General features: G+C 43.6%; 1 protein-coding gene across 3 annotated transcripts in view; it reads right to left on the minus strand.

Moving 5' to 3' along the window:
• Window positions 1-18405, minus strand: part of ST6GAL2 (ST6 beta-galactoside alpha-2,6-sialyltransferase 2) — a 241040-nt gene that overhangs the window by 21109 nt on the left and 201526 nt on the right. For all 3 annotated transcript variants that reach the window (XM_040336457.1, XM_040336456.1, XM_040336455.1), the window contains 2 exons: window positions 6975-7076; window positions 5641-5815 (listed from right to left, as the gene is read on the minus strand). In XM_040336457.1, coding sequence (XP_040192391.1) covers window positions 5641-5815; window positions 6975-7076 — 277 coding nt within the window. The remainder of the gene's footprint in view (window positions 1-5640; window positions 5816-6974; window positions 7077-18405) is intronic.

Raw genomic sequence — 18405 nt, forward strand, 5'->3', positions numbered from 1 at the left:
TTAACCACTTGCCAACAGCTGCCCATCATATAACGTCCTCGGCTTTGTGGGGCTATATCTGAATGATGCCTGCAGCTACAGGCATCATTCAGATATCGGCACTTTCAGCCTGCGATTTCCTACACCATAAGAATGATCATAGTGGCTGGTCAGCCGAGTGATCGTTCATTCGGGCAGAGAGGAGACATACCCCCCTCCCACCAGTGCTTCTACATCTGCGATCAGTGAGTTGAAAAACGGATCTTCCGCCCCCAGATGTCCACCATAGAGATTTCCGGTGGACCAGATGGTCGCTGGAGTCTCTATGATCGTTGGAGGCCGGGCGCAATGTTATGATGTCACGCCCGGCCTCTGTATTAAAAAAAAACGGTGCCGCCTCGGCTGGGAAGCTGAGATTGTTTATTTTAATTTTTTTTTATTTCAGGCTTCCCAGCCTAGTGAGATGGCGAGATGTGGGGTCTTATTGACCCATATCTCACTGTAAAGAGGTCCTATCATGTCATATTCTTATTACAAGGGATGTTTACATTCCTTGTAATAGGAATAAAAGGGATCAAAATTTTTATTTTTATTTTGAATTTTAAAGTGTCAAACTAAAAACATTTAGGTAAAATTAACAGAAGCGAACACATACGTAAGTCCCGTCCACATGAAAATGGTGTTCAAACCACACATGCGAGGTGTCGCCGCGAACGTTAGAGCGAGAGAAATTTTTAAGCGTGACATTTTAGGTATCTATTTACTCGGCGTAACTTCATTTTTCACATTATGCAAAAAAATTGGGCTAACTTTACTGATTGTTTTTTAAAGCATGAAATTATAATTTTTTCTGAAAAAATACAGCGCAACATAAAAAGTTGAAATGACTGCAATTGTATTCTCTAGGGTCCCAGCTAAAAAAAACATATATGATGTTTGGGGGTTCTATGTAATTTTCTAGCAAAAAATTATGATTTTTACATGAAGGAGAGAAATGTCAGAATTGGCCTGGTTGGCAAGTGATTAAACTCTCCGGCATCTTCCCAACTTTAGAAGTTAAACTAACAGGTCTATAGTTAGTTGGTAAAAACTTTGATCCGTTTTAAATATGGGCACCACATTGGCCCCACACCAATCCAGTGGTACCATTCCAGTCATTATCGAGTCCCTAAAAATTAGAAACAATGGCTTTGAAATAACAGAGCTCAATTTTTTTGTATCCGTGGGTAAATGCCATCTGGTCCAGGTGCTTTATTCACCTTTAGTCTGTCTAAATATTTCTAGGCCCTATTACTTTTGTGGATCATTTGGGGCTGTGTCAATACCATCCCCATTATGGACATGAGCTCCCCCATGCTCCTTTGTATACACAGAGCTAAAGAAAGTAATTAATAAATTTGCATTCTCTTTGTCTCCAGTCACCCACTCTAGATTATATTGTAAAGGGCCTACATGCTCAGACTTGACCGTTTTACTATTAATATATTTGAAGAATTTTTGGGGGTTTGTCCTACTACCTTTTACAATCTGCTATTTGTTTTGAATTTTTGCATCCTATATTTCCTTTTTACATATTCAGTTATATTCTTAGCTTTTACCGTGAGCCTTTTAAACGTATTGCCCATACTTTACATTGAGTTTGCATACTGTCTTTTTGAAGAATTCTCAAGTTTTACTTGGTTAGCTGCAGTCCTCCCATCTCTAAATCCTTTCAAAAGGGCAGAAAAGCGTGAAAATCTTTCTTCATCGGTCAGGAGCACAGAGGAGGAGAGGGGAGAGGCTTTAGTAACAGTGTGAGAGCTGATTGGAGGAAAGGCACCCCCTCCACACAGCAGAACTGATTTCTGAATAGAAAAGCTGTCTGCTGAGCTTCCCCCCGACACAAATATATTTATCTCATGTGTCGGGAAGACTTCTCACAAGTGTTTCATGCTGATAACAGAGGAACAAAGCCCCTGAGAGAAACTGCACTTTGGACACAGTTAAGTAAACACTACTAGGTAGATCCACGTAGATTGGCCTAACTTTAGGGCGGCCTAGCCTAGCCTTTTTAGGCTACACCGCCGTAAATTAGTTAGGCTAGTAGTGATTCACAATCTACTTACCTGCTAATCTACGGCGATGTAGCCTAAAACGAGCGGGCGTAAGGGCGCCTAATTCTTTTGACGTTTTTAGACACTGCGCATGCGCCGGGCGACTATATTTCCCAGTGCGCATTGCGGCTAAGTAGGCCGTACGGGCCTATTGATTTCGACGCGGACGTAAACGACATAACTCCCGATTCGCGGACGACTTACACAAACAACATAAAAAATTCGAACCTTGCGGCGCGAACGGCGGCCATACTTTAACATTGTTATTCCACCTCATAGGTGGAATAACTTTAGGCCGCCTAAGGCCTTACGGAAACAACGTTAATCGACTGCGGCGGGCTCGCGTTCGTTCGGGAATCGTCGTAAAAGCTCATTTACATAATCTACGCCGGCCACAATGGAAGCGCCACCTAGCGGTCAGCCAAAACATTGCAATCTAAGATAGGATGGCGCAAGCCCCTGGCATTAATCCCTTCCCTGTCTGTGTAATTTATACAGTAACCAGTGCATTTTTATAGCATTGACCGCTGTATAAATGTCACTGGTCCCAAAAAAGGGTCCAATCTGTCCGCCGCAATGTTGCAGTCCTACTAAAAATCAGATCACTGACATTAATAGTAAAAAAAAAAAAAAATAATAATAATAATAATAATGCCATAAATCTATCCCATATTTTGTAGATGTGATAACTTTTGCGCAAACCAATAAATATAAGCTAATTGGGATTTTTTTTTACCAAAAATAAGTAGAATACATATTAGCTTAAACTGATGAAGAAATTCATTTTTTTTACATTTTTTGGGAATATTTATTATAACAAAAAGTAAAAAATATATTTTTTTCTCCAAATTGTCGTGTTTTTTTTGTTTATAGCGCAAAAAATTCAAACCGCAGAGGTGATCAAATACCACAAAAGGAAAGCTTAATTTGTGGAAAAAAAAAGGACATCAATTTTGTTTGGGTACAGCGTCGCATGACCACGCAATTGTCAGTTAAAGCAACGCTTTGCCGTATCACAAAAAGTGTCACGGTTATTAAGTGGTTTATGTAGTTTTGGGGTGTATTGAAGGGGACACAATGGGAATTAAATGTATTTGCAGAGTTCAGAAAACTTGTTTGAACTATCCTGTACCAGCCCTTGTGGCAGACATTTCTAACCCTCGGGCCCTGTACACACGATCGAACATGTCTGCTGAAACTGGTCCGCAGACCAGTTTCAGCGGACAGATCCGACCGTGTGTACAGCCTAGCAGACAGGTTTCCAGCAGACAAAAGTTTTAAAGCATGCTTTAAAACTTATCTGCTGGAAACCCGTCCGTCCGACATGTCTGCTGGTTAGTACGCTTAACCAGCAGACCGAAATCTACCGCATGCGCTGAATGGATTCGATGCATGCGTGGAAGCATTTTACTTCCTGGTTTGCGTACGTGGCGACGTCAACGTCACCGCCACGTCACCGCGCTGTCTGTCCGCGGGGATTTTGGTTTGATGGTGTGTACAACCATCAGACCAAAATCTCCTAGCAGACATGTTTGATAAAAACGGTCCGCGGACCATTTTCATCGGACATGTTCGAGCGTGTGTACAGGGCCTAATGCTAACAGTAATCCTAATCATAATGTTAGCACTGTAATTGGATATACATGGCTTGGTTTATCAAAAAAGCCTTATGATCACTGTCAGCATAGCTGGTGAAGAACAGCTTTGTTTCTCAACAAAGCCATGCCATCGTCCATTCATCACCAGTGCTAGTCAAAGCCATATCACAAAGAGATTGGGTGTAGTAACTAGGAGCACTGGACACTCCTAGCTTTAAAGAGGAACTTTTTGTTTAGCTAATTCCATCTAGCAGTGTCACATGAAAAAAAATAGACATGCCGCATGGTGAGAAAATCTGTCATTTCATAAGTTTGGCAAAATCGGCTACTCATTCCTAGCCAGAAGTTGGGGTCATCTTTCACGGAAAATGACGTTTATTTATGTAAATTATATAGTTTAGTACAGAACAGGGCTGATGAATGATTGCAATAGGACATAATTAAGAGTTCAAAATGCTCTATAGAAATATAAGGTTTTCTGCAAGAGTTAAAAGTTAATTCCACTTTTGTAAAAAAAAAAAAAAGGAAAAAAAAAAAAAGAATATAGCTTATACAATTTCTACACAAGCCATGTTGTAATTTAATGGTATTACAAATTATATTGCTTTTTCAGTCTAAAGCTGCTGTTAATTTCTGCAATAACTAATGCAACATTGCAACCTGAAGGCATTTTGTACACCGATGGTGTGCAAAATGCCCCCAGAAATGTAATTTCCAGCTTACGCTCACTGATTTTCCTAGAAGTCTGGAATAGGACTTTCAGTTTTTGGGAGTGGGGAGGGAGTGATATTGCGCAAAGGTAAATACTTCTAAAGGGATGCAGACCCAGCAGCTTTTCTCATTAGAATAATGAGAGTGCACCCACTGAGTGAGCTATAATGAACCAGACCCTCCTATTCAGAATCAGATTGCAACAGTCTGCAAAGGACATGGTAAAACAAACAGCTATTTCTTCAGAGCAGAAACACATAGAAATCTGCAGCAAGGTTTGTTACAAATCTTTGCAATATACATTGATCATCCAGGGGGGATTTTATTTCTCTCACCAAAGTGGAGTTACTCTTTAAGCCACATGTGTCAAACACAAGGCCCGCAGGCCGAATCCGGCCCTCCAGGCCATTTCATGTGGCCCTTGCACCTCTCCTGCAACTGCAGGAGAGCTCCATCCCTCCTCTGGTCCTACTTCAGACCCTTACTTTCTGCTTTCAAGCAACGCATCCAGCTTCTTCCCAGCAACAGCATAAGGAAAGGGGGGTGACCTACGCACTCACTGCACTATGAGTGGGGGACTCAACTTCTGATGGTGGGGTGGCTCTTAACATCTAATGTAAAGGGGAGGGGATGCGCTGGACATCTAATCTTACAGAAACAACTGACCATTTTGAGGGCAATCATAATGCTGATGCGGCCCACGATTAAATTGAGTTTGACACCCCTGCTTTAAGCAAATAAATACATTTCTTGGAATGCATCCTAATAAAATGTACTGACTAGCAACAAACGTTGTGGAACTGAACAGAATGTATTATAATCATATTGTATTATTATAACATCTTTAAAAAGCAAACAATGATGTGTATATTTAAATGAAATTGGTAAAAAAAAAAGTAAAGAATCTTTCTATTTTTTCGCTGCTTTACTACCGTAATTATGATTTATGACTAATTAGGCTAATGTGTTAACACTAATCTATATTCCTTTGTCCTGTTGAACTCGCTGCATTCCAAATACACCTTAGGGCACTGATACCTTGTGGAATGTTAATTGATACCAACACTTATGCGACTTGTCCCATTAACAAAATATTCCACCACACACTTGCGGTAGCAAGCTTTAATTTTGTGTGGGATAATTATTTTCCGATCAATAGTGGCCATTAAGCATTCTGCTTGAGGATATAAAGCTAAAGGCTGCATTGTGTCATCACTGAAGTACATCCTGTAGTTAATTAGTATGCCCAACACACCTACCAATGAAACCAGATGATGGAGGGTTCGGTTGTATCTTCTCCTCACTGTTCTCTTGGATGATTTTCCACAGTTCCCATGTGAACTTTGGGTGAAGAATATAAAATGGCTGGTCAGGATTTTTTTCCCGATGTTGCTCATAAGGCGGGAAAAGATTGTAGTCTGGTTTGTGGTACCACTACGGAAGAAAGGCAGAGAAATATCTAAGCTTTTGAAAACATAGATGTTGGTCAAATCAGTGCTCCAGAAAAACACGCAATGACCACTTAACATTCTATAGTGCATACAGGTGGCAGCAATGACAGTAGTGTGTTGAGATCGCAGAAGGATATCAGGAAACAACATTACATAGTAAAGCGAGTCACATCCTATATACATTCTATTTTTTGCACTATTGGGAGCTAAATTATAATGCCTATAAAATGGTGAACCTGCAGTGGGAAAATAAGCATTTTCTCTGACAGTGTGCTACTTCTGTAGGTCCAGGACACCAATTAGCTATTTACACAATCCAATAGGAACCTCACCACCAAACCTGTAAATCTACAAGTACAAAGTCTGGCACTATGTAAGTTTTGATGATTTTTATCCAGGCTGTAGTACATCTTTAACAGCACTGCATTTCCACAGCAAGTCTGAAATCCCGAGTATAATTTTACACACAGGCTGCTACCATTACTCCTGGTGGTCATCTTGCAGTGGAGAAGTAAAGTGGTATTAAACCCAAAACCAAAAATGTTATATATGGCAGCTTACCAATCATTAGATGTGGTGGCTACATTAGTTTTCTTTTCTTTGTCCCTCTGTTTTCTCCTGGTGATCTGGTCAGTAACACACCTCCTGTATTAGTGAGACACCACTCGGGATGAGTGAGAACAGGAGGCACAGCAGAAAGCAGCATTGTAAGTCTGGGGGGAGGGTAGTGTTAAATGTATTATCAGATTCCGATAAACTAACAATTTGAAGTCAAACTCCAGCTCACAGTTTTATAAGCAGTTACAGCAAACAGTTGTTTTGCTTTTGCATGAATAAATGTTGATCATTTAATCACCCCTGCCAGTGTTATAAAATGATACATTCTGCTGGAGAATTTGTGCTGTGAAAATCAGACATGCTGGCTAGATTATCAGATGAAAATAGAAGAAACAAAAGCCTAAAAAAGGAAACTAATGCAGCCATTCACATCTAAGAATTTGTAAGTTGCAATATAATAAGTATTTGCTTTTGGATCTTATACTGCTTTAATATCACGTTGGTATCTCAAGCCTATAAATATAATTACACAGCTAAAAAATATTACAAAGATTAGAAAGTTATTGCTGAAAAATGAATCATACCATATGAAGATCAGCGTAATATGGAGAAGGATCCCATGCAACTAAGGTAACCTCTTTATATAATGAGCTGTCTGTAAAATGATGATTTGGGTTGGTAAGGATCTGCAGATAAAATAGAAGCATGCGTAAATCAATTGTTGTGGTAAATCGAGAATAAACATTAAAGAGCATAAGCTATGTCAAATCCAAGTGCCTCATTAAGAGCCGGTTCACACCAACGCGACCTGGGGAGCGACTTGTGTCGCCCCAAGTCGCGCGACATGACAAATCCTATGGAAGTGAATGAGAGCCATCTTAATGCACACCAGAAAAGGTTCTTGTACTACTTCAAGGCGACTTCTAGGCGACTTGTACTCATTGATTTTAATGGAAGTTGCCTCCAAGTCGGATCCCCTGTCTTAACTGAAGCAACTTTCCAGGAAGTGAAAAAAGTTTTCTAAGGCAAACCCCTTCCTTCCACAGAGCTGATTATTATGTGATTGGCCACGGGCAAAGTTGCCTGTCCTGGAGGCGACTTGAAGTCGCTTTGTAAGTCACTCCAAGTAGTGCTGAAGTTGCGCTCAAGTTGTCTCCAAGTTGCATGTAAAGTCACGCTGGAAGACGTGTTGCCCCAGTGTGAACCGTCTCTTAGAGGGTAGTTTCACCACCAGAAGATCCATTGTTTCTTTTCAATAACTTTTATTGCTACAATAAAAGTAAAATATTACATATATTCAATGATTTCAAAACATATTTATAATATAAAGCAAGTACAAAATCTGAAGCACTGGTTATATCTATAGCATATTCCTCATGAGAGTAAACGTTAAGGTAATGTGATCTATGTTCCCATGAAGGTAACACTGCAAATTTCAAATGTTCATTCATTTATTTTTAATATGGGGATTATAGTTGTCGTAAGGGGAAAGGCTTAAAGGGTGTATTTATTTAAGGAAGTATAAAATTGTTAAATCTTAACATGGCAAAGCTAATACTGTTGTGTGATACGTTAAATGAAATATTTATACCTGGATTACATCATATATATATATATATATATATATATATATATATTATATATATATATTATATATATATTATATAGTTGTCTTCCCCTTGGGACCCGTCTAGAGCATTGTTGGCATATATTGATAGATATTTAATTCAGGGGAACCATATATTTTAGATTGATTTGTTCTATCATTGAGTAAAGAGTTGAGATTCTCTTTAATCATTATTGATGTCACCTTTAATTTGATATGTACAAACTGTATTAATGGGTATCAGTGGCGGCTGGTGCTTAAAATTTTTGGGGGGCGCAAACAAACAAACAAAAAAAAAACAATTGCAGCCTCACTGTGCCCATCAAACGCAGATACTGTGCCCATCAAACGCAGCCACTGTGCCCATCAAATGCAGTCACTGTGCTCATCAAATGCAGTCACTGTGCCATCAATTGTCGCCACTGTTCCATGCCATCAAATGCAGCCACTGTCCCATGCCATCAAATGCAGCCACTGTGCCATAATTTATCGGCACTGTGCCCATTAATTGTCACCACTGTGCTATGCCATCAAACGCAGCCACTCTGCCATCAATTGTCGCCACTGTGGCCATCAATTGTCACCACTGTGCCATGCCAAACGCAGTCACTGTGCCATCAAATGCAGCCACTGTGCCATGCCATCAAACGCAGCCACTGTGCCATCAATTGTTACCACTGTGCCATCAATTGTCGCCACTGTGCCCTGTAAAATGCTGCCAGATTGCTGCCCCCCACCCGGCACTTACCTTTCTGGGGTCAGCTATCCTCCTTCCACCGTCCCTCGATGTCTTCTCCCGCCCTCGATGATGCTTCAGCCAATCAGGTTACCGGTAAACCTGATTGGCTGAGACGCCTGATTGGCTGAGACGCCTGTCAGTGTTAACCAGGGAACGCATCCCCCGTTCGTCCCCTGGTTGACTATTTGGAAGCAGATTACAGCCCTCAGGCTGGCTCTGATAGCCAACCAGCTGCCGTTATTCAGATGGCCGGTGCTCACCAGGGGGCAGCAACAATACATGGATTCATGCAATGCATATGTATTGTTGATCAGTGGCGGCACAGGAGAGAGAGGGGGCGGCGCTCCTGTGCCCTCTATGGACGCACCGCCACTGAAGGGGATTGTGCAATTGTAATTTTCACAGCTAAAAATAAAGTTGCCTTTTGCGTTTAGGGAGACTTGCATTCTTAGGGCCAATTAAGGCCTATGTTGGGGGGTTTGCTTAAATAAAGATAAAGAAGAGATGAAGTTGTAGCTGTAAATCCAGATTTTCCAGGCCTTGGCAGGGCAAAAGGATGCATGGCCAGGCTTCATAAACACCAGTTTATTTGGCTGAAGTTAACTAAAATCAGCAAAAGATACCCAACATGGTCAGTTATTATATATGCCCATAGATCCATCAGTTGGGGTATCCTCAGTAATCTGTTGGCACCAAAAGACATAAAGGTCATTTTCCAAATCTAGCCAATAATTTCATATATAAGGGTACCTTTATTCTAATAATGTTTATTGTACATGAAACAAGCTATTTTAGAATTTGGCTTGGAAGCAGTCTTTTCATGCAAAATATATGTATTATGTTAAATAGATTTTAACATAATTGACATTTTCTTTATATTTGAGATTATCCTTACTCACTGTTAATAATTAATTCAAATTTATGTTAAGGGTTTTAGGTAACATTTCTCTATATCACATATTCCCACTCACTGTGCAATACACAAATGTATCGGTGTAGAGGAGACAATAAGAAATAAGCTGACATCATGATAGTAGCACAATTGTCGAACATAGCATACAAAGGATAACACCACCCAAAACAGATAAGTCATATAGGGATCAGTTTCTGTGCTTAGTTTTCTAAAGGCACCATACATTTTTGATTAACATACTGTATATATCTATGCTGAGCAATGTTGTTATAAAACTTTGAACAGAATCTTCATATTGTGGACCTAAACCCATCAATTTAACGGCATGTCTTAAACGATATCTGTTATATTAACTCATATACTTATGTAAGCTCTCAACTGAACTGACAAGCCTTTAAATGTCTGGAATCATAACTGATCAAACATGCAGCACAATGGCAACTGTAGATCAAAGCAAGGCTAAAATAGTAGCTTCCTTGGCTGTAGGAGGGTTTAATTTAAACAGGCATCAATGATGGGCATAGAGAGAGAGAGAAGGGTGAAGTGACCTGTAACGGCTACCCACTGGTAGTGAGGGTCTCAGCCGTTTGAGACGTCCTTTTCCCTGGCAAGCTGCGATATGCAGGTACCGCCGGTATATCCCATCGAACGCCCTTCCAAGAAACGAGACGTGCTACGTTTGAAGGGTCAAGTAGACTGACTTTATTTGGCATATTTCACCTGCTTATATCTGGTTACAACTGTTACAAGAACAATGACAGTTTCCGCCCTCCCCTTTTCCCAGTAGGGGGCTTCAACACAGACCCCCTGAAAAAATGACATCTCCTTGAATTAATCACTTGGCCAGTTTCTAGACGCTTCGGCACCTCACCCCACTTAACATTTCCTGGCCAGGCACATAGAATTCAATTAACCTTTAAAACAATTATCACTCACACATAATCCCCATCAGCATACACCTCACAGGGGGGCTGTTTACCTGCACACAAAGAGGGTTCATTAGGTATGCGAAGGGAACATTAGCATTCCAGCAATGAAAGAGACTTGTCCAATTAACCCTTTGAGCTCAGAATACAATGTGGTACATCCATTTGTGACAAGCCATGCAGTTCCTTGTAGTCCCCCTGCACGAAGATTTTAACTGTCTCGGCAGCATGCATGTGTCCGTTACACTACTCCCCCTTTGTGGAACACTCCGGCAGACCCGGATTGATCCTTTTCGGATCAACTTGGGGATGTCCGGTCTGCTGTTAGGGTAAAAGTTCCGTTTGCCTGGACAATCCGTCGGCCTTCCCATTGGCTTACCAGGTCGGTAGCTGATGGTGACGGTGAAGAATAGAATTCAATTCTGGAACAGTCACTTGTTTTGCTCTCTCAATGGCTCCCAAAACCTGTTGCTGATGCTCTTGGGACAGATACGGCACCACCTGGATGCAAATCCCATTTAATCTTTTGACAATTTCCGCCTGTTTGTGCATTTCAATGTTCAAGCCACGGGACATCTCATAATACGTGACATAGTGTCGTTGCATCTCTGATTTCTCACTGGCCAACTTGTCACATTCCCATTTTAGACTGTGATATTGTGCCGGATCTACAGTACATGTCGGGGAAGGTAGTCTTACCCGGTTCTCAGCAGCAAGCGGGTTGATTCCAGCAACGCGGGTGGTCCCGGGACAAGCAGCAGCAGGTGTAGGTAAATAAGCCGAAGTCAGAGGGCCAATGTCGTTGCCCAGCACCACCTCGGCAGGTAGGTTGTCCATGATACCAACTGTGGTCTTTCCTGACCCGGCTCCCCAGTCTAAGTGCACACGGGTGGTGGGTACGCGAAATACAGCACCCCCTGCGACCCGGACGGCAACTGTGCGAGTGGACACGTTCTCTGGCTTTACCAGATGTTTTTGAATCAGAGTGATAGTAGTCCCGGAATCTCTTAAGCCTTGTGCTACTTGTCCATTCACTCGTACCTCCTGACGGTGATGCTGACGGTTATCCGGAGAGGCCGCTTGTATTGGGTCTGCCTCATACCAAATTCCCAGACATTCCTCAGGGCCCCCCTCGGTCTCCAGGCAGTGGGCCGCAGAGGGACGTGATGGAGTGACCTCTGTGTTGGGTGTTGTGCGTCTCCAGTTGTTATTTGTAGCTCTCAAAGGGCAATAACGAGCAATATGTCCCGTGTCGCTGCAGTGATGGCACGTCACCCTAGGCGAATCCCGGGGGTAGTTGCTAGGCTCCTGAGGACGTGGTGGGACTGGAGCCCGAAACTCGGGGCGTGGGGTGACGGTTGGAGTACGCGGTTCTACCTTCTGAGCCAGCCGCGTCGTACCCTGGCTTACTTTCCTTGTCTCCGCGTACTCATCTGCTAGCCGAGCCGCCTCGTTTAAGTTAGCGGGACGGCGATCTCGTACCCAGTCTTGTATGTCTGCGGCCAGGTCTTGGAAGAAATGTTCCATTAGGAACAGCTGCAATACTTCCTCCCCGGTGTTGGCCTTGCACCCTTGGACCCAAAGGGATGCCACCCTTTGTAACTGGTTGGCCCATTCCATGTGGGAGTCCACAGCCATCTTCTTGGACTCCCGGAAGCGCCGGCGGTAGGCTTCTGGCGTTACGGCATATCGGGTTAGCAGCGCCTTTTTAACTTGCTGATATTGTAAAATATCCTCTGGAGCGAGAGCCCGAAAGGCTTCGTTGGCTTTGCCCGACAGTTTCCCCGACAAAATAGTGACCCATTGGTCTGGTGGTACCTGGTGTAGTGAGCACTGTCTCTCAAAGTCCGCCAAATATCCATCGATTTCCTCCTCACTTTCTACAAAAGCTTTAAATGCAGTGAACGGTATTTTCTTTCCTGTAGCAGCGGGTGGGGGGGTAGGAACTGCAGGTGTAATGGGCTGTCTCGCTCTTACCAGTTCCAGTTCTTGTCCCCTCTTCGTTTGTATTTCTTCCCTTGCTTCCCGGAACAGCTGGTTGATTAGTTCCACGGACGTTTCTGGATACAAGGATAATCTCCGCTGTACAATCCCAGTAATTACATCTTCTTCGCTGACCGGTGCAAGGGGCTCCGTTCCTTCCATGGATCCATCCATTTCGTCCAGCTCCAGCAGGTCAGCTATCAGCTCCCTCCGTGGTCTGTTGCTGGCGCTCCTACCACGAATCTCCAGTAGATCTTTCAGTGTGGATCTTTTCAGCCTGGCGTACTGCGACTCCATTCAGAACTTGCTCTTTGGATAAAAGGACCATCCCACTACTGCCAACCAATGTAACGGCTACCCACTGGTAGTGAGGGTCTCAGCCGTTTGAGACGTCCTTTTCCCTGGCAAGCTGCGATATGCAGGTACCGCCGGTATATCCCATCGAACGCCCTTCCAAGAAACGAGACGTGCTACGTTTGAAGGGTCAAGTAGACTGACTTTATTTGGCATATTTCACCTGCTTATATCTGGTTACAACTGTTACAAGAACAATGACAGTTTCCGCCCTCCCCTTTTCCCAGTAGGGGGCTTCAACACAGACCCCCTGAAACAATGACATCTCCTTGAATTAATCACTTGGCCAGTTTCTAGACGCTTCGGCACCTCACCCCACTTAACATTTCCTGGCCAGGCACATAGAATTCAATTAACCTTTAAAACAATTATCACTCACACATAATCCCCATCAGCATACACCTCACAGGGGGGCTGTTTACCTGCACACAAAGAGGGTTCATTAGGTATGCGAAGGGAACATTAGCATTCCAGCAATGAAAGAGACTTGTCCAATTAACCCTTTGAGCTCAGAATACAATGTGGTACATCCATTTGTGACAAGCCATGCAGTTCCTTGTAGTCCCCCTGCACGAAGATTTTAACTGTCTCGGCAGCATGCATGTGTCCGTTACATGACCCTTCAACTAAAGGGTCAAAAGAAGATGCTTTATACTTACCTCTCTAGTTGTCTGTGTGCTGAATTTCTTCTCTGTAGCTGATCTCGGGATGACGCAGATATCTACTTCTGGATGTGTTGAATAAAGGTTCCTCCCACCACAGGCTGCGGTTTCTCATGCACAGTGGGGTGTAAAGAGAATGCAGGGGGTGCAGGTTGCAGGTTAATGGGAACTGTGGGGTGCAGAGTGAGGTGTAAAGAGGTGGGGAGGGGGGTGTAGAATGTGAGGTGGTGGGAAATGCAGGGGTTCATTAATGTAGGGTACTGGGGGTTGTCAAGGGTGCAGAGTGAGGTGTAATGGGGGATGCAGGGAGTGCAGATTGTGGGGTAGTGGGAGGTACAGGGGGTTCAGAATGTGGGGTACTAGGGGGCTGCAGAATGAGGAGTAATAGGGGTACATATAGAGTATTTGGGAATGCAGAGTACGGCAAAGTGAGGTGTAATGGGGGAATAGAGAGAGTAGTGTGGGATGCAGAATGTGGTGTAATGGGGTAAAGGATGCAAAGTACAGGTGATGCAGGATGTTGGAGTACTTGGGATGCAGAGTGTTAAAGTAATGGGGGATGCAGGGAGTGCAGTGTGAGGTGTAAAGGGGGATGCAAAAGGGTGCAGGGTAGTGGATGGTGCATGGGGCCCCCTGAGAAGGCTGTACAGGGCCTCATTATTTCAAATGGTGGACCTAGAGTCAGCCTTTCATGCAGGGACTAGAGTTGTGCCTCCCTATACTATGTGCATCAATAGAAACACACAGACCTTTAGCATGATGGCAAGGCACTCCCCTCTTCCTCCCCCTCCCCTTTTAAGCTAACAGACTGGAAACTGTACTGCCCACTGTTAAAACTTTCCTGTAAAGACAAGATGTGTTGGGGTAAGAATTTAAAAATATTAATTTACTGGGGATTTTTTTTCTTAAAGTGCTTATTGTGTTATGATAAACAATGCTGAGGGATTAATACCACATTAACCCCTGACCCCTGACCCTTAAACTGATCCCTAAACATGATCCTTATCCAAATCTATTCCTAACACCATGCACACAGTGGCACTAGGAATGATACTTAAACAAAGTAAAAAAAAAAATCCTGACAGCTCTATGTCAGCACACACATGGGTAAGGGCCCTACCCACCCCCACAATCATAGGTCGTTTAACTCATACATTTTAGCACCTGAGCCAGCACTGCATTCCTCTTTTTTCCTCCTCACAGTGATAGCAGGAGCAATCAGTGCCTACCTTGCTGGGGTAAATCCATGGCTGTCTGGATGCAGTCCCCACTGAGTGCTTTTAAATGGAGCAGGGTGAGGGAACCCTGCTGCTAGTATTCGGGGGAATTTGTTATGTGGCTTGGTAAATCCTGGCTGTGTGGAGGATTGGATAGAAAAATTTCCTGGACTGCCGCACTCCTTAAAACTATGGGGCAGATCCACAGAGAGAGTACGCCGGCGTATCTACTGATACGCCGGCGTACTTTCAAATTTCCTGCGTCGTATCTTTAGTTTGAATCCTCAAACCAAGATACGACGGCATCTGGGTTAGATCCGACAGGCTTACGGCTTTGTACGCCTTCGGATCTTAGATGCAATACTTCGGTGTCCGCTGGGTGGAGTTAGCGTCGTTTTCGGGTATGCAAATTAGCTATTTCCGACGATCCACGAACGTACGCGCGGCCATTGCATTCTTTTACGTCGTCTCTAGTCGGCTTTTTCCGGCGTATAGTTAAAGCTGGTGTTTTGCGGCGTATAGTTAGACTTGCCATGTTAAGTATGGCCGTCGTTCCCGCGTTTAATTAGAATTTTTTTCTTTGCGTAAGTCGTCCGTGAATCGGGATGGACGTAATTCACGTCTATGTTAAAAAAAATGACGTCCTAGCGACGTCATTTAGCGCAATGCACGGCGGGAAATTTAGGGACGGCGCATGCGCCGTTCATTCGGCGCGGGGACGCGCTTCATTTAAATGAAACACGCCCCCTAATCGCCAATTTGAATTCCGCCGCCAGAGATAGACTACGCCGCCGTAACTTACGGCGCAAAATCTTTAATAATTCGATTTAAAGCCAGGTAAGGTACAGCGGCGTAGCATATCTCTGATACGCTGCGCGGGTACAGATCTCTGTGGATCTGCCCCTATGTCTTTATTCTACAAATAAAATCCAAAAAAACAACAAAAACGATGCAGTCAAAATGAAGTAAACAGGAAAAGGTGGCTGACATGTTTCACATCATGTGATGCTTATTTATGAGCTATGATTAAGCATCACATGATGTGAAAAACATGTCAGTCACCTTTTTCCTGTTGTTTACTTCATTTTGACTGCATCGTTTTGGTTGTTTTTTGGATTTCATTTGTACAATAAAGACATTGTTTTATGGAGTGTGGCAGTCTAAGATCTTCTTCTATCCAATGCACCTGTGCATAACCAGCACCCTTTTGGTTTAGTGGGACAGAAGCAAAGCCAAGGGATCAGCAGTTTTTAGAACGGTATCATCTCTCACTTCAACTAGCTGTGTGGAGGGTTGGCATGACTTTTTTCATCGTGGAAGGAACAAGGATCCTGGCTTCAGAGTTGCTGGAACGCACGCCCTGCGTTCCAGCCAGACAGCTTAACTACAATATTCTTCCTGATCTGTGTGGATTGCCTTGGACTAGGCTGAATCTAGTGACTACAGGCTCATCCAAGACAGAAGTTGCCAAGATGTCAGGTCAGCTTTTTTTTTTCCTTTCTCTCTTAAAGCGGTGGTTCACCCTGCAGAACAACTTTTTAGCATAAAATTAGGCATAGTAGCGCGAGCTACAGTATGCCTGTCTTAATTTTTTTATCCCCGTACTCACTGTGTAATCGTACATAGAAGATTCCGGCCCGCGGGGAATGGGCGTTCCTTTCAAGAGGGAGGGTGATTGACGGCCGGCTCTGGCACGTCACGCTCCCCGAAGACAGCCGGAGTAGGTCTCGGCTCTTCACGGCGCCTGCACACAGACTATGCGCAGGCCCCGTGAAGAGCCAAGCCTATTTCGGCTATTTCCGGAGAAGCGTGACGCGCCAGAGTCGGCCGTCAATCACCTTCCGTCTGGATTGGAACGCCCATTCCCCGTGGGCAGTCGGAATCTTCTATGTACGATTACACAGTGAGTACGGGGATAAAAAAATTAAGACAGGCATACTGTAGCTCGCGCTACTATGCCTAATTTTATGCTAGAAGAAAAATATATATTTTTTTTTTTTTATAGGGTGAACCCCCGCTTTAAGCTCTCTGCACAGATGTTTTGTTCTGCACTGCCACCTGCTACCCAAGCCTGGTACTGCGCATGTATTTTCTTGTATGTAATTGCTTCTGATTGCCTGGAAGGAGTTTTTGCCTTAGCATTTAGCATGATGTTAACCTGACTTTTATTGCAGAATGCCAAATCAAGAGCCACCCCTCCAAAAGACCAGCATATGCAAAGATATATGGCAGTTGCTCTATATATATTACTTTATTTAACATTTTTCTCTCATTCCCCTCCTCCCTCGTCAGCTGTCTGGCGAATGACAGATTTATTGTAGTCCTTCCAGTACTCACCATTCTTCCGGTGACTGTGCCTCCTCTTCAAGGCGTGAATACAGATCAAGGAGATGCATCATTCCAGTCACAATGTATCCCATCTCTCCATTTCTCCTTCATTAAACTTCAACCACCTCAGGAGCGTGATGAGTCTGGTCATTACTAATAGCCACAACCAAGGGGATGCTGGGCCTGTACAAATGTGGCCCTTCCTTGGAGGCCACGAGGTAGAGGGAGGCAGACAAATCAAAATAGTGTCATTAAGAAAAAAATGTTTTAAGACACCTTGGAAGCATATGCTAAATTAGAGACACATTGCAGTGCACAGGATGGCATCTGCTTCCCAGGATGAAACCGGTGTTGCAGCTACCAACACCTTCTGAAGCTTACGCCTCTGGCTCTGATCCGGGAGAAAACTCAGATGAAAATGTAGAGCAGGGGCATGTTTGATTTCACTAAGGTGAATTTTGTGAGGGTGGTCAGTTGCACCCTGGTATGGGAGGACGAGCTGGAGGCTCACGCCAAAAAATAAGAAATATTTCAACCACATTGGGAAAACAGCGTTTTTTTTCTTTCTTAAAGAATTCAGAGATACATCAACGAGAAAATGGACCCCAGATAAATAACAAATTTTCTTTTCCCAACTGTTTATCCAGACTTTATCCTTTCAGGAAAGAAGACCTCAAGTAATGGGTCAGGTCACCTGTTGTGGATGCTGCCCTGTTGAGGTTGGCAAGGCATGTGACCCTGCCTCTAGAAGGTGCAGTATCGGATACCATAGACAAGGAGCTGACCTTGACCTCAAAAGATTTACATATTAGCCAGTGAGTCCTTTTACTGCAGAGAGGAGCTTGATTTTACCATTACCTAGGCAATCTGCTTTTGCCGGTCCAGAATCTGGAAACTCTTCCTTCACACCAGATGCTAGTGCTGTCGGTTCTTCAGGTCTTCGGTTGGCTGTTCAACTTTAATAAATAAATAAAAGCAATCTCACACCTAGTCAATGCCTTATATACCTGGGAGTGGGTATATGTACTCATCAAAGCACGGTGTCCCTTTCAGAGTAGAAGTTTTCAGCGATTCATCAGAGATTTTGTTCTGCACTGATAGTCAACTTTCTTGCAGCCAAAACGGTGCTGATAGGTAGTAGGGACAATGGTAGCTGCAATAGCCATGGTCAGATGGTCTCAGTGAAAGGCCGGAGCTTGCGGATTCAGTTTCCTGTCCCAGTGGAAGTCAGAGAACATGAGCCAATTGATTCAAACCTCATTGCAGGGGAAGAAAATTCTGAGCTGG

This window comes from Rana temporaria, chromosome 2 (genome assembly GCF_905171775.1).
Source record: "Rana temporaria chromosome 2, aRanTem1.1, whole genome shotgun sequence".
Classification (NCBI taxonomy): domain Eukaryota; kingdom Metazoa; phylum Chordata; class Amphibia; order Anura; family Ranidae; genus Rana; species Rana temporaria.